This window comes from Megalobrama amblycephala, linkage group LG1 (assembly GCF_018812025.1).
Source record: "Megalobrama amblycephala isolate DHTTF-2021 linkage group LG1, ASM1881202v1, whole genome shotgun sequence".
In the NCBI taxonomy this organism is placed as follows: domain Eukaryota; kingdom Metazoa; phylum Chordata; class Actinopteri; order Cypriniformes; family Xenocyprididae; genus Megalobrama; species Megalobrama amblycephala.
In genome coordinates, this window is record NC_063044.1 from 30,021,690 (window position 1) to 30,037,220 (window position 15,531).

General features: G+C 36.8%; 1 protein-coding gene across 5 annotated transcripts; it reads left to right on the forward strand.

Moving 5' to 3' along the window:
- Positions 1 to 7,038: 7,038 nt before the first annotated feature.
- LOC125267334 (serine/arginine repetitive matrix protein 2-like) lies at positions 7,039 to 15,152 on the forward strand. 5 transcript variants are annotated; one of them, XM_048188888.1, is made up of 15 exons: positions 7,039 to 7,493; positions 7,983 to 8,096; positions 8,192 to 8,242; positions 8,333 to 8,368; positions 8,505 to 8,594; positions 8,707 to 8,787; positions 8,986 to 9,069; positions 9,155 to 9,238; positions 9,370 to 9,453; positions 9,598 to 9,681; positions 9,806 to 9,889; positions 9,980 to 10,152; positions 10,420 to 10,484; positions 10,695 to 10,788; positions 14,795 to 14,894. In XM_048188888.1, the coding sequence occupies exons 2-15, from the start codon at positions 8,060 to 8,062 to the stop codon at positions 14,801 to 14,803; spliced, it is 1,056 nt and encodes a 351-aa protein (XP_048044845.1). In that variant the 5' UTR covers positions 7,039 to 7,493; positions 7,983 to 8,059; the 3' UTR covers positions 14,804 to 14,894. The 5 variants fall into 5 exon arrangements, with proteins under 5 accessions (XP_048044845.1, XP_048044837.1, XP_048044853.1 ...); XM_048188863.1 differs by having other exon boundaries at positions 7,109 to 7,493; positions 10,695 to 10,795; positions 14,795 to 15,152; XM_048188880.1 differs by lacking the exon at positions 9,598 to 9,681 and having other exon boundaries at positions 7,098 to 7,493; positions 10,695 to 10,795; positions 14,795 to 15,152.
- The last annotated feature ends 379 nt before the right edge of the window (positions 15,153 to 15,531 follow it).

Here is a 15,531-nt window from a genome sequence, read left to right on the forward strand (position 1 = left end):
TTGTAGAATAATTATAGCCATTCAAGTCATCTGGTAAAAAAATCTTTTTTTTTTTTCATAATGTATAGGCCTAAAAAAAAAAAAAAATCATCGCAATGTCTGTTTTTTTTCTATATTGTGCAGCCCTAATTTATCTCTTTTGTCTGTCCTTAAGAACTTTTATAGAGCAGAGCAATCTGCAGGGAAAAGTGTCTGCTGCATGGGTAAAAAAGAAATGGGAGAACCTTAAGCAGAAGTACAAAGTAAGTTTTTTTTTTTTTTTTTTTGTTTGTTTGTTTGTTTGCTTGTATTTGTGAACGACTTTATTTTCATGCTATTCATTTATTTATTTTGCTTGTTGTTTGCTTGTTACTTGATTGTTACAGGACCTTAAGTGTCCACAGACAGGGGTCAGCACAGAGAGTGGGGAATCTACAGCAGCCTCCTGGAAGTGGTATGGGGTGATGGATGCTGCATTAGGGTGTAAGCCGTTCATCACCCCACCACTGCTCATCCAGTCTGGCAGCAAGGATATTGTCAATAGTTCCTCATCCTCTGTTGCTGGCCCATCTGATTTGGCACCAACAAACAGGAAGAGAAGAAGCGAAGGGGACCTTTTGACATACTTCAAGGAGATGGAAGAAAGAGAGGCAAAGAGAGAGGAAGAAGCCCAGCAGAGAGAGGAAAGAAGAACAAGAGAGTTGGAAGAGAGAGAGACAAAGACGATATGAAGAGACAAAACAGAGAGAGGAAGAAGCCAGGAGGAGAGAGGACGAGATCCGGGTGAGAATGCTGAGGAGAGAGGAGATGAGGGATGAAGAAATGAGATGGAGGGATGCAGAGATGAGGAGAGAAGTTGCAGCAAGAGAGGAGAGGTTCCTCAGTTTAATGGAAGTCCTTGCCAAATCACTTTCCAAACATGATTAATTTATTATTATTTTATGTTTTTTTTTTTTTTTTATGGTTTTATACATTATGCATTGTTTTTTATTATTTATTGACTGTTTTTCACCTTGTTTTTGCTATGAAGTAGTGCTGATGCTGATACAGCACACAACAAAGTACTTTAAAGAAGTATCTCAGTATTTAAGTTAATCTGTCTGAAAATAAACAAATTAACAGCTATAAATTTGCGGCTTTCTGTGGTGTGCTTAACAGTTTGTTTATTTGTTTATATATATATATATATATATATATATATACATACTACGATTCAAAAGTTTGGGGTCAGTAAGATTTTTTTTTTATGTTTTAAAAGAAGTATCTTCTGCTCACCAAGCCTGCATTTATTTGATTAAAAATACAAACAAAAACAGTAATATTGTGAAATATTATTCAAATTTAAAACAGCTGTTTTCTATGTAAATATATAGTAAAGTGTAATTTATTTCTGTGATCACAGCTGAATTTTCAGCATCATTACTCCAGTCTTCAGTGTCACATGATCCTTCAGAAATCATTCTAATATGATGATTTGCTGCTCAAGAAACATTTCTTATTATTATTATCAATGTTGAAAACATTTTTTTCAAAATTCTTTGATGAATAGAAAGTTCAAAAGAACAGCATTTTCTAACATTATAATTGTCTTTACTGTAACTTTTGATCAGTTTAACTCATCCTTGATGAATAAAAGTATTGATTAATTTTATTTCTATCCCCCAAAAATAAAATTAAAATTCTTACTGACCCCAAACTTTTGAATGGTAGTGTTTAATGTTACAAAAGATTTAGATTTCAGATGTTGTTCTTTTGAACTTTCTATTCATCATAGCATCATGAAATAAAAATGTAAATAACTGTTTTCAACACTATAATAATCATTAATGTTTCTTAAGCATCAAATCATCACATCAGAATGATTTCTGAAGGATCATGTGACACTGAAGACTGGAGTAATGATGCTGAATATATATATATATATATATATATATATATATATATATATATATACACACACACACACACACATTATATATATATATATATATATATATATATATATATATATATATATATACATAAAGAAGTTATCACGTGACGAATCTGCGTTTTTACGGATAATAATAGCCTATCCCAGTAAACAATTACCGTCTTTCAACGTTGAAATATGGTCCGCCTTGAAAATGGTTTACGACGTGATTTCAACTAAGTAGTTTAGGCTGGACTGTTTGACTACGTGTTTTCAACTGATCATGTTTTCAACTGATAATCTAAAGACAGCTAAATAATCTGTTATACATGCTAAAACAACGGAGAAAACAAATTACCAAACCATGTTCATTATTATCTTAAATAAATGTTAAATAGTTTTACATATTCCGTCAAAGTTATAAAAACAATAAATTGAAACTGCGATTGAGGTGCAATGAGGATTCATACATTGCAATAATTACCCCACCCCACCAGGTGGCGGTAATGCACCATTAAAGATAGTTGCCAACCGCCATAAAACCGAAAGAAGAAGAAGCGAAGAGGCGCGAAAAAAGCCCAGCCAACCGTCAGATTCCAGAAAGCTCTTCACGACTCTAAGCGAAAAGCAGCTGTGTAAAGTAAGTAGTTATGACAAAATAATTAGATATGATAGCAAAATAAGTGTAACGTTATAAACGTTTACCTTATTTCAACCAAACCGGGCTTTTTTTTATTGTAAACGTAATTACTGTAGCAGTAGCTAGCTAGACATTCGGCTACCACGAGTGTCCATAGCCACACCACACGGATGGACAGTTAGCTAATAAATTACCCAAATGCTGATATTAATAAGCCATTAAGGTTTAACTGTTTGTGATTATTTTGTAACTTAGTTATGTTATATCGAGGTAGATATCCAGGTTAATTAATTTTAGCTTAGTTTATGCTATTTATAAACTTTCCTTTACAACATTACCTCAGCTAGGTTGCCTAACTTAACTGATAGGAATTTAGCTGTACGGCTAAGTGTTTAGTTTTGTGTTTTTTCTTTAAGGTAGCAAGCTCAAAACCCCATTGTTAGCTAGATGGTGTTCAAGATTGAGGAGACGTCACGCGTTTCACTCCGCGAAGGCGCCGCCATTTTAGGTGGCTATCCGTCGCCATCAGAGTCCTGCAACAGGTCGGGTACGTTACCCTTATAAAAGTGGATAAAACGGGTGGTGACATTCCTAAAATTCACGGGCGAGGATGTGGGCGGATAATGAACTCCTTGCGGGCGGGTAGTAGCAGATGAAAAATATGTGCTTAAAGAGCTCTTTTCCAAAACGCCATTAAAAAAAAACATTGTCATATAATTTTTGCTCCATCAACGTGTCATGCCAAATCCTTGTTTAAAATGTAGGCTACTGCAAGATTTAAACGGATAAATCCTCTCGACTAATCAGAATTCGGTGAACTATTAACAGATGTTTGTTCATATAACTTTAATTCCTCAAAATGAGTCAAACAAATCTTATTCTCTCTCTTTTTCTTGTTTTCGGTGCTGATGTAGTGACGCGTTCATGTAAACGTAGCAGCAAAAGTAATGATTATGAATATGTAAAATGTTGGAATGAGAAATTCATGTCAGTCATGTCTATAATGGAGAATGGTCACGTAACATTTATTTTCCGTGTTCGCATTAATGAGGAAAAGACAAAACACATTTTTTAAAAGACAAACCATACATTTTTTGAAAAAACAAAAGGATTTATAGCGTTTTTTTTTTTTTTTAAGGATTTATAGCGTTTTGAAAAAAAAAAAAAAATGAGGCTACTTTGATTTATCATAAACCATATTGTTGTTTGATTTAAAGGTGCCCTTGAATTAAAAATTGAATTTACCTTGGCATAGTTGAATAACAAGAGTTCAGTACATGGAAATGACATACAGTGAGTTTCAAACTCCATTGTTTCCTCCTTCTTATATAAATCTCATTTGTTTAAAAGACCTCCGAAGAACAGGCGAATCTCAACATAATACCGACTGTTACGTAACAGTCAGGGTGTACGCCCCAATATTTGCATATGCCAGCCCATGTTCCCAACATTATGAAAGGCATTAGACAAGGGCAGCCAGTATTTAACGTCTGGATCTGTGCACAGCTGAATCATCAGACTAGGTAAGCAAGCAAAAACAATAGCGAAAAATGGCAAGATGGAGCAATAATGACTGACATGATATCATGATAGTTTTAGTGATATTTGTAAATTGTCTTTCTAAATGTTTCGTTAGCATGTTGCTAATGTAGGCTACTGTTGGTTAAAGTTACCATCGTTTCTTACTGTATTCACGGATACAAGAGCTGTCGCTATTTTCATTTTTAAACACTTGCAGTCTGAATAATTCATAAACACAACTTCATTCTTTATAAATCACTCCAACAGTGTGTAATGTTAGCACGAGATTTAAAGGGCCAGTAGCCCCTGAATCGGTGCATAGTTAATGATGCCCCAAAATAAGCAGTTAAAAAAATTAATTTAATAAAATCTATGGGGTATTTTGAGCTGAAACTTCACAGACACATTCAGGGGACACCTTAGACTTATATTACATCTTGTAAAAAAACGTTCGATGGCACCTTTAATAATCATTGTTCAACATGTTCAGACTGAGCCAACAAACAACAACAACATTTTAACTGGATAAATAAATAAAAATAAAGCACTTTAATTGGAAGGATTTTGTATGGGTCAGGTAACGGGCCAAATATTAACGGGTCTGACTCTGGGTGGGTGCGGATTAAATTTTGATATCACGGGTGACGGGTTGGATCTGGTGCTGAACTTTGCGGGGGCGGGTCTCCAAAAACGGACCTGTGCGGGACTCTGGTCGCCATGGTTGTGACAGAGCAGCTTGATATGCGTTTGCATTTTCTCTACAGTACACACTAAAAAAAAATATTCAGTGGCTTAGAAAATATCTCAGTAATAATTAACTTTATTAAATTAAGAAAATCTCTGAATATATTTACTTGATTGTTTGAGTTGAACATATACATTTTTCTAAAATGTAGTTATAAAAAAAATCACTAAAAGAATTTTGTATATTTGACTAACCAATTATTTATACAATTAATATATTTGTGAAATTTCTATCAAAATATTTGAGAATGGAGAATTAAACTGATCTCAAGAACCACAAATATTACTTAATATTATTACAAGAAAGATATCCTTACAAAACGTTGGCAGTCCTTGAGAGAATCCAGGATTACACTATTTAAATTGAAGCAAGCATCATGATGTCTGCACATAAATGTACCTCCTATAATTAGCAAACACTATAAAACTTTGTTTATAATGTTTAAAAATCAAATCAATTTCAAAAATTTACAATGTCAACATACTTATATTACTGTTGCAGATATGACATACTTAAGAAGTTGGAGAAAAAGAAAAGCAGAAGTTAATGCCATTGCTCAGTTGGATAGTGATGACAACCTTGATATTCATTCGCTACCAAGTGATAGAAGTGATGGTGATGGACTTCAAGAAGTTGTACAAGATAACGAATCCGATTATGGATACACAGAGCATGTAGAATCCTCTGACTCTGAGCCTGAAATCCTGAGTTTACACCCTGACAGTGATACACCAGATATTGGCTGTGATTTAAGGACTTGGTCAACAAGTAATTCAATCACTCAAACGTCATTGAATGAGCTACTAGGCATCCTACGTAGACATGGGCACCAGCTGCCAAAGGATGCACGCACCCTCCTTTCAACCCCCAAAACCGTTGAATGTCTTTCTAGATGTAATGGGCAGTACATTTATTATGGTTTAGAACAAGGCATTAAACTAAAGATTGCACAGTGCCAATCCTTTTCACAAAACCTTGTTGAGTTGTGTGTGAACATTGATGGCGTACCACTTTTTAAATCAAACAGTGTTCAATTTTGGCCCATATTGGCACAGTTTCACAATTTTGATCCTTTCATTGTTGCACTTTTCTGTGGAACAGCAAAGCCAAGTCCTTTGGATGATTTTGTCAAAGACCTTTTGGAAGAGTTTCTGCATCTCAAAGCTATTGGGATGGAGTATGAAGGTCAACTTTATGCTATCAGCCTTAAGGCCTTTATATGTGATGCACCAGCAAGATCATTTTTAAAGTGCATAAAAAACCACAATGGGTACTCCAGCTGTGAAAGGTGTTTGGCCAAAGGATCGTGGGAAGGTAGAGTGGTTTTTAACAGTCATGAGAGCTTTAGAGCAAGAACAGATGAGGAGTTCAGTCAAGTACTGTATGAAGATCACCAGACTATAAAAAGCCCACTTATTGATGCAGGCATACCTTGCGTGAGCACTTTTGTGTTAGACTATATGCATTTGATTTGTTTAGGAGTAGTAAAACGTGTTCTAGTCTTTTTGTCTCGGGGTCCAAAAGTGTGCCGGCTATCTGCAAGACAAAAAGATGAGATCTCAGAAAAACTAAACAAGCTGAATGGATCCATGCCAAGTGAGTTTGCAAGGCAGCCCAGGGGTTTGAGGGAACTGGATAGATGGAAAGCCACTGAATTTCGACAGTTTGTTTTATATACTGGACCAAATGTTCTTCGAAATGTAGTTTCACGTGAAGTGTATACTCACTTTTTGACATTGACAGTGGCTCTGTCAATCCTGCTGAGCTCTGATGAGAACACACGACGTTCATATATTGCATATGCTGAGGAGCTTCTAAAATACTTCGTTAAAAGGTGTGATGACCTTTATGGAAAAACATTTGCAGTCTACAATGTGCACTGCCTGTTGCATCTGCATGAAGATGCTTCTCGCTTCAACTGTTCACTAAATGACATCTCATGTTTCCCATTCGAAAATCATCTGCAAGTAATAAAAAAATTGGTCAAAAATAGCCACAATCCAATCGCTCAAGTAACAAAGCGGATGAGTGAGATCGAAAATGCAAAGAAAGGCATCAACAAGCCTCAAGAGCCAAGGTCATGTTTTTATATATCAACCAAAGATAAAGACCACTGCTTTATGCTTCACAATGAAAATTTTGCATTTGTGAAGGAAAAAAGGCAAGATGGAACTTTGGTATGTGATGTGCTGAGCCAAAAGGACACAAGAGACTTTTTAAAGAAGCCATGTGAGTCAAGGCTATTGAATATAGTCTATGTTCAAAGAAAACGGACAAAGACAAAGTTATTGCAAACCAAAGACCTTTACCGGAAAGTTGCTTGTCTCCCTTGTGAACAAGGGCATGTCCTTTTTCCTCTCCTCCATGGAATGGAGCACAGGAAATGAACACAAGTAACGTATGTAATATTTACTATTATTCAAAATAGTAGTGCACTGTTAGCATCATGTAGAAAAGGAAATGTGTAGTTCTAAATTAAATAATCTAATTGTGTTTCAGGCAATGGTATACGCACGGGCTGTTTGGGTGGAGAATGGGAAGCAGATGGAAGGAGTTTTGCCATTGAACTGGATTGACACAGAGACCAAAGTGGTCCGATGGCCTCTAAAAAAACGTTTCTGTGGCACATAAGCGCCTTTTACAACCACAAGAGGACTGGTTAAGCTTTGAATTTGTTAAAGTCAAAGTCACATCAGGTGAAAAAAATATATATATATTTTGAATGTTATTTCTGGCTTTTTTAATTTTAATTAATTTTTTTTAGTTACAATACTATAATACTCAAATACGTATTACTATTGGGGCTGGGGGATATATCGTAAGGAATTGTCACGCGCATTTCATCAGTAAAGCCGGTTCCCTGATTACCGCTAAATCGCCATCACCTGCTTTCAAATGGAGCGCCTTTTAATAGACAGAGCCGTAGTTCACGGACAAGCCACGCAAAATCGCGTTCATTATCGAAAGTCGATATCTGCGATAATGAACGCGATAATTGTGTGGCTTGTCAGTGAACTACGGCTCTGTCTATTAAATGCCGCTCCATTTGAAAGCAGGTGATGGCGATTTAGCGGTAATCAGGGAACCGGCTTTACTGATGAAATGCACGTGACAATTCCTTACGATATATCCCCCAGCCCTAATTACTATCGTTAGTAGTGTTTGTGTTCATTCTTGATTTTTAGTAAGCCGACAGGAGTGTGAAAAATATAATTACACCTCAGCTCAAACCGAAGAGGAGGACACAGTCAGTCAAAAGAGAATGAAGAAAAGAAGGAAATTTGAAGATTATGTTCAAGGTAATTTATTTGGTCCTATTTAAGGACATGCATTAAACAATGAGCATATAATGTAAACAATCACATATCATAAGTGACAAATATAATATTGGCAGGGTCAGATTTGTCTCCTGAGGAGGATGAGTCCTTGCCAGACAAGAAAAAGGGTGAGTACAGTTTAAGTTGTTTGTGTAAACTGTATTAGTATTCATCGTTATCTTACTGTGATTAATTTCATTGTGCATGTTCTTGTCTAGAGGATACAGTGTTGCTTCCGGTTCCTCCGCCAAAGGGTGAGTAAAATAGCTGGGCTGGTCCAGTGGTATAATTCAGTCATCAAACTTCAGGGAATGGTTGGCAATAAGAGTTTTTCTGTCATTTAAGTTGCTGTACTGCTTCTGGTTTTGGAATTTCTTTTAACAACCACAGGACAAAATGCAATGCTGCTCGAGTTACCTGCACCCCCAGAACTGGCTAACACCACCATTAGACAACCAGAGAGTCCTGCATCTTCAGACAGTAATTTCATGTTTTTATTTATTCTACTTGCTCACAATGCAAATGGAATATAAAGTATTTTTAAGTCTGGGTTCAAAACAAAGTATTTCAACCATTCCTGTTCCTTTTTCAGTTTCTGGATGTTCTTGTCCAACGCATCACCGTTCACCCACAAGGTCTGAATCCTTAGAAGCATTTAGTCCAGAGTCAGCCAGTAAGTCAGTAAAAATTTTTTTTAAATTGGCTAGTACATTTATTTTTTTTTTTTTTTTTTTTTTCATGTCCATGATCAATTGCATTCTTCATAGTTGTCAATTCTCCTACCTCACTCATTGACATTATTGCAGGAGCAAAAAAAAGATTTCATTGAGCTTCAACACTTTTTTTTTTTTTTTTTTTTTTTTTTGTTAAGGGTCTAGGCTTTCACGCACACCTCAGCGTGGAGTTCGAAAGCCATCACAGTCCGGGAGCAGAAAAAGTCGGGCGTCCTCATCCAGTGAGTCTTTAAAAAGGATAACTGACTATAAAAACGATTTCAATGAGCTTCAATGCTGTTTTTCATTTAATAATTTTTTTTTTAGGATCTATGGGTTCTTGCACACCTCAGCGTGGAGTTCGAAAGCCATCACAGTCCGGGAGCAGAAAGAGTCGGGCGTCCTCATCCAGTGAGTCCATGATTAATTTCATTCTTCATCGTTGTCAATTCTCCTACCTCACTTACTGACATTATTGCAGGAGCAGCTGTCTTTAAAAAATGAATTCAATGAGCTTCAATGCTGTTTTTTTTATTTTTCAGGATCTAGGCGTTCTCGCACACCTCAGCGTGGAGTTCAAAAGCCATCACAGTCCGGGAGCAGAAAGAGTCGGGCGTCCTCATCCAGTGAGTCCATGATCAGGTTGCATTCTTCATCGTTGTCAATTCTCCTACCTCACTTACTGACATTATTGCAGGAGCAGCTGTCTTTAAAAAACGATTTCAATGAGCTTCAATGCTGTTTTTCATTTAATACATTTTTTTTTTTAGGATCTATGGGTTCTCGCACACCTCAGCGTGGAGTTCGAAAGCCATCACAGTCCGGGAGCAGAAAGAGTCGGGCGTCCTCATCCAGTGAGTCCATGATCAGTTGCATTCTTCATAGTTGTCAATTCTCCTACCTCACTTACTGACATTATTGCAGGAGCAGCTGTCTTTAAATCTTAATGAGCTTCAACTTTTTTTTTTTTTTTTTCAGGATCTAGGCGTTCTCGCACACCTCAGCGTGGAGTTCAAATGCCATCACAGTCCGAGAGAGGCTTATTCCCCATGTCTCAAGCTAGTACGTCCATGGTCAATATTTATTATTGTATGATTCTTTAATAATCATAAAGTAACAAAAATAAATTAATTAATGTATTTTCTTCCACAGAATACCAGAAGTCAGTGCTTGGAAAGCTAGTTGAACTTCTTGATGAGATAAAAAGAGTCGGAAGGCACTATGAGCCGCTGAATTCTGCTGTCCATGTTGCTAGGCTAGAAACCTTTGAAGATTTTGCTGAAGAAGAGGCACGTCTCAAGGAACGCAACCTCTGGGAACAAAGGGTATGATTTCTACAGAAATTGGACTAAACTGTCAATAAGACTAGACCTCCAAGTCTCCAAAAAGTCTAAATTATCTATATTGTGCAAAAAATATGCTTTTCGCAGCATCTGTTAACATGCACACAGCTTTATAGGATGTGTTATTGTATGGATGAGTCAACATGACTAGTTTTAAGCTTTAAGCTCAATCTGGCAACAATCAGTATATTTACAACACCATTGGTTTATTCATAATGTATTGAATGGCTTTTCATGTGTCATGTACAGGTGTCCCAGCTCTCAAAGGTGGGAGGGAGGAATAACAAAGACTGCGTCCATAAAGTAATGGACAGGTATTAAACAACTGTCACATGCTCAGAATATAGAATGTAATTATGCAGTTAAATTTTTACTCATTGCCTGCTCTGTTTGCCCTCCTCTTAGCACATAGAAAAGCATAAATGCAGAAAGAGACGATTCATTAGGAATAATGCAAGCACAAAGGAATATTTGTAGAATGTAGGCGTTGACCTCACTATACGATTTTCTGCATGTTTTCTCAGGCTTTTCACCAACAGCCTAATGGCTACTTTCAACATGAAGGGGCGGGGTCGCAGTGAGAAAAAAGCCTTCCAGGATACCGTTCTTTACTCTGTGGTAAAAGGTAACTGCATTTTTCATGTTTATACAGGTGTTTCTCAAATTAGAATAGTGGAAAAGTCCATTAATTTTAGGAATTCAACTTAAAGGTCCAATATGTAAATTTCTTCGCCGCTAGGGGTTGCTAACCTCTTACAAGACATGCGACACGAGTCCCGCGAATATAAAGGAATATTGACAATTCTACCGAAATACACGGAAGTGTTGAATTACTACTCACAGCTCAGTTTATTAGACGAATGAAACTTGCAGCGCTGTTTCACTTGGTCAAACCGTTACACGATCAAACTAAACTAGTGTATTGTAAGTTATAATGTTATTCTATGTGTTAGTTTGTCTGTATGAGACTAGCAGTAATTTCAACATTAGAATAACATACAGATCCTATTCTAACATTTCATCATGTAAACTATATAACATTGATTAGTTTTACGTACATTTTCTTACCTGTCTAATAAAGTACATGTAAGAGCAGCGTCAAGTGGAAGTTAGTCTCGGACGTAGAGCTCTCGACATCTCGAAAACACCGCGCTGATGTTGATCCACGTTTTAGTTCTCCTTTTTTTATCTAAAGTCTGCTTGCCATGGTCCATAATGTTTGAACGAAACAACAAGTGTGCAGATAGACATTTCGAACTACACAGTTGTCCACGTCTGTCGCCTTGGTTACAATCAGAGGGCTCTGGTTACAGCGGAAACCAGGGAGAACGTGGATATTACGTCAGTGACAGGCGACAAGTGAAAACAATTTCTGGGATGGACAATTATTTAAAATTTTAAATTTCTCTGAAATTAAAAATCTTTGGGGACTTTTGGGATATTGTAAGTACACAACTGCAGGAAATATATAACACTGTTCAAGTGATTTGGTAATATTTTATTACAAAATTCCTACATATTGGACCTTTAACAGGTGAAACTAATTTATTATATAGACTCATTATATGCAAAGTGAGAGATTTCAAGCCTTTATTTGTTATAATTTTGATTATGGATTATGAAATCCACAAATTCAAAATCTCAGAAAATTTGAATATTACATCAAAATTGATTTAAAAAAAAAGGGGGATTTTAAATCCAGAAATGTTGGCTCTCTGAAAAGTATAATCATGCATATGTACTCAGTACTTGGTTTTTTAAACGGAGTTTATTTTATTTTTATGTATTAGAACAAAACTGTGTGGTGTCTATATTAAGGCACTGGGCATTTCAAATATTTTTGAAATCGTGCTTATTTTCTAAATAACTTATTTCTAGTTTAATTTTCTGATTTCCCATGGGCCCCCCTCACTAGTTCTCTTGGTCCCCCCATTTATTAAATCCTGTAATCGCCCCTGCTGAGTACATATGCATGATTATACTTTTCAGAGGGCCATCATTTCTGTATTTACAATCTTTTTTTTTTCTTTTTTTTTTTTTATGTAATAATCTAATTTTCTGAGATTTTGAAATTGGGGGTTTAAGCCAATATTCATCAAAATTATAACAAAGGCTTGAAATATCTCACTTTGCATGTAATGAGTCTATATTAGAGGTGGGCATAGATTAATTTTTTTAATCTAGATTAATCTTGGAATTAATCTAGATTAAAATGGCTCATTTGAATTCTGCCGAAGACATTCAGAATATGTGAGCTACCCAAATAATAGGTGCGTCCCAATTGGCGTACTTATGCACTATTCTATGACGTTTTTAAGTATAAATAGTGCAGTAGTGTGTTCACACAGAAAATTCCAAAAAGAAAAAGTGCACTTTAAATACCCGGATGATGCACTAAATTAACGGAAAAAACGAAGTGTGGAATGTTGGACACTTTGTGCACTCAACTGTCGCAGCTTTAATTACGTAATAGGAGGGGAAGGGAGGATCAGACTCCGTTGTTAAATGACAAAATAACCTTATATAATTCACACACTACATGGATGAGTGCAGTGCACAAGTACATAGTGTAGAAGTGCATAGTGTATAGTGCGTCATTTGGGATGTAATTAGTGTCTAAAAGTAATCCGCCATTTCGTCCAACAAAGCATAGGAGTTAGAAGATTAACCTCGGTGGAGTTAAACTTGAAAAATTTTGTATATTGACATATTTCCACGTTTGAAACAACATTGATTCTCATGTTCATTCATGTTTATTTGATGCTATAAATGGACTCGTAGTAAGAGATGATCGGTTTACGAGCCTCTTGAGCTGAGGCGCTACAGCAATCTGTCACGACCATGGTCACGGCACATTAAAGAGCAACAAAACGGTTTTTATTGTTTGAATTTCTTAAAAAACTACACAGCTTTAAAGCTGGGACTTGGTTTAATATCATAAGTAACCTGCTCTGTCTTGTCTGTCGACGTGTTGTCAGTGTTCCTCTTTGCTCCGTGATGCATTTATCACTGTGTGGCGTCACAGCGCCACAGCTTGACAGACAAAGCAACAGTAACTAAGGGGGGCGGGTCTTTACGAAGGGTCAATTCGGCTAGGAATACATCTGCGCTAAAATATCAAGGTGAAAGTCATCATAGCTTGCATAGAATAGACCCAGCTCCCAACCCAACTTTGAGAATAGATTAAAGGGATAGTTCACCCAAAAATGAAAATGTGATGTTTATCTGCTTACCCCCAGCGCATCCAAGATGTAGATGTCTTTGTTTCTTCAGTAGAACACAAATTAAGATTTTTGACTCCAAACGCTGCCGTCTGTCAGTGGTACAATGCAAGTCAGCGGGAACTTGGACTATAAGAGTAAATAAAACACGACAGACAAATCCAAATGAAACCCTGCGGCTTGTGACGACACATTGATGTCTTAAGACACGAAACGATCGGTTTGTGTGAGAAACCGAACAGTATTTATATAATTTACCTCTAATACACCACTATGTCCAACTGTATTCATCAATCGATTCGTGAGGTCTGATCGCGCTCTGATAACGGAAGTGATGTCTAGAACTCATTGAAGTATATGCGCGAGACATCACTGCCGTTGTCAGAGCGCGATCAGACCTCACGAATCGATTGATGAATACAGTTGGACATAGTGGTGTATTAGAGGTAAAAAATGATATAAATACTGTTCGGTTTCTCACACAAACCAATCATTTTGTGTCTTAAGACATCAATGTGCCGTCACAAGCCGCATGGTTTCATTTGGATTTGTCTGTCGTGTTTTATTTACTTTTATAGTCCAAGTTCCCGCTGACTTGCATTGTACCACTGACAGACGGCAGCGTTTGGAGTTAAAAATCTTAATTTGTGTTCTACTGAAGAAACAAAGACATCTACATCTTGGATGCGCTGGGGGTAAGCAGATAAACATAAAATTTTCATTTTTGGGTGAACTATCCCTTTAACGGCAATATATATTTTTTTATTGCCCGATAAGAGTCTCACATTAACGCAGCACGTTAACGCCGATAACGGCCCACCACTAGTCTATATAATATATTAGTTTCACCTGTTAATTTGAATTCCTGAAATTAACTTTTTCATGACATTCTAATTTGAGAAGCACCTGTATATATCTAATTTAGCTTACCAATTGTATTTCTTTTGGGAAGGTATGCAAATCCATGCAATTGTTAATTGACAAAAAATAAATACAATGTGTAGTAGGGGCCTTAATGCTGCATTCACACGGGGCGCCGGCGTTAACGCTTCTCGTTTACTTTGAATGGGGGACGTCATGCGTTGCCGAACTGAATTGTGGGTTCCGTCGCGTCGCTTCACTCGCGTTGAAAGCGGCAGAAGTTGAAGATTTCTCAACTTTTCAAGTGCCAACGCAGGCGTCATCCAATCAGATCGCCCTATGCAAATACCCTAGAGCAGTCGCAGCCAATTGCGTTCGTGCAACACCGGAAAGTAATGTGATTGGCTGTAATCACTATAACGGTCGCGTCAACACAAGCTTCAGACACGCCCTCCATCAAGCGTTGACGCCCCGTGTGAATGCAGCGTAATGATGTAACATGTGGTTTATTCATGCACCATCTAATATATTTTCTTTTGCAGCCGCAGTAATGAAGTGGAGTAAAACAGCCACAGAAGTGGAAATCAGGGCTGCCATGGCTGAGACACTTAAACATGCTCCAGGGAGAGCTGGAGGTGGAGGTCGCAAAGTGTAACCATTTAGTGTACATTTCTTTCTTAGAGTTGTGTTTTGTTGACTCTTGGAAAGTGAACTGTGTTGTGTTGGTTACTGGACCAACCTATGTTTATTGCACTGACTCTAATGTGAAATCTGTTGGTTACTGGACCAACCTATGTTTATTGCACTGACTCTAATGTGAAATCTGTGTTGGTTATTTGACTGTTTGCACTATTTAAAATGTGCTGTTTTAATAAAGTTATTATAAGCTAACCCTTTAAAGCTTTGTTTCATTCATATGTTAATATAAAGTGTTATTTGGCATGTTAATGTGGACTTGAGAATTGACAATAGGCATTTAGTAAACGTTAAAGATTGACCTGTTTTCAACGTTGAAAAGTTGGACAAATTTTACGTCTTTTCAATTTTCATTTTCAACCTTCAGTGGACCGTAATTAGACGTTGAAGATCGACCTGTTTTCAACGTTGAAAAGTTGGACAAATTTGACGTCTTTTCAATTTTCATTTTCAACCTTCAGTGGACCGTAATTAGACGTTGAAGGTTTACGTCTATTCAACGTCTAATAGACGACTTTTTGCTAGCTGGGATGGAACATACTGCTCGTCTGTAGTGTGGCGTGAATGGATATTCAAGCGTTTG